General features: G+C 30.8%; 1 protein-coding gene across 1 annotated transcript in view; it reads left to right on the top strand.

Annotated features, from left to right (window-relative positions):
• Positions 1-456: 456 nt before the first annotated feature.
• LOC109074418 (nuclease EXOG, mitochondrial-like) overlaps positions 457-1,005 on the top strand; it is an 8,513-nt gene continuing 7,964 nt past the window's right edge. The window contains exon 1 of the mRNA XM_042714926.1: positions 457-671. Within this exon, the coding sequence (XP_042570860.1) occupies positions 560-671 (112 nt within the window). The 5' untranslated portion in view covers positions 457-559. The remainder of the gene's footprint in view (positions 672-1,005) is intronic.

Genomic DNA, 1,005 nt, shown 5'->3' with positions numbered 1-1,005 from the left:
ATATAAGAGTTTGAAACCCAAAATTAATATAACACTATTGATATAATACTATTTATTAATCTTATTACTTTTTATATTAAATGGTTGAATTAAATATGAAAAAAAACTAGTATATATAAATATAATTTAACATAATTTTATTGAAAATAACAAATTAAATATATATATAATTAACTAATCTATAATGATCATTTATTAACCCGTCCATAATGCTTCTGAGATCATGAGTGCATGTTTATGTTAGTCAAAGTCAGCTGTAATCACTGATCATAATAATAGTAATGATAATAATAGAATATAATAGAATATAACATAATAATAAGTAATAAAAATATAATATATTAGATCACAGTGTGAGTCAGCGATGGGATGCAGCGCTCGGAGCAGTTCTTGTGTTGTTGCGTGTCTCGGCCGCAGGGCGGCGCTGTGATGAAGGCGCTCTGCTGCTGCAGCTGCGCTCTTCTTCGCGGGCTGAGTCGCGTGTGTTTGTGTTTCTGTTTCTGTTTCGTGTCTGATGGGATTTTTGATTTAAAATCATCATTAAGTGTGATATTTCGTGATGGCGCCGAGTGTGATCTCGGTGAGGTTCGTCTGCGGCTTTGTGCTCGGCGCCACTTCCGGTGTCGCAGCTCTCAAACTCTATTTGTATGAAGAGCAGGAAACAGATTCAGGTAAAACATCACAAAGAGACACTTTACTGAATAATAAAGAGATATGACGCACACGTTTTATAATTATTAGTTCATGTACATCCATAAAGCGAGACCGGGGTCACATATTATTATTATTATTATTATATATTTTTTTTTAAGTTTGTTTCTGTAAATGAACAAACCTTAAACTTTTTACTACACGCATAAAGCTTTTAAATATTTCCATCGCTTATTGTTCTGGAAAAATAATTATTTATTTACTTATTTTATGTATTTTTGTATTTTTTACGGTTTTATTTTTTTATTATTGTGTCTATTCAGAATGAAAAAAAAATTACTTTTTTTTTTTTGC

The sequence above is a fragment of the Cyprinus carpio genome, chromosome A24, assembly GCF_018340385.1.
Source record: "Cyprinus carpio isolate SPL01 chromosome A24, ASM1834038v1, whole genome shotgun sequence".
Classification (NCBI taxonomy): Eukaryota; Metazoa; Chordata; class Actinopteri; order Cypriniformes; family Cyprinidae; genus Cyprinus; species Cyprinus carpio.
Note: the sequence above shows the minus strand (reverse complement) of the source record. Positions and strands in the feature narration are given on the sequence as shown.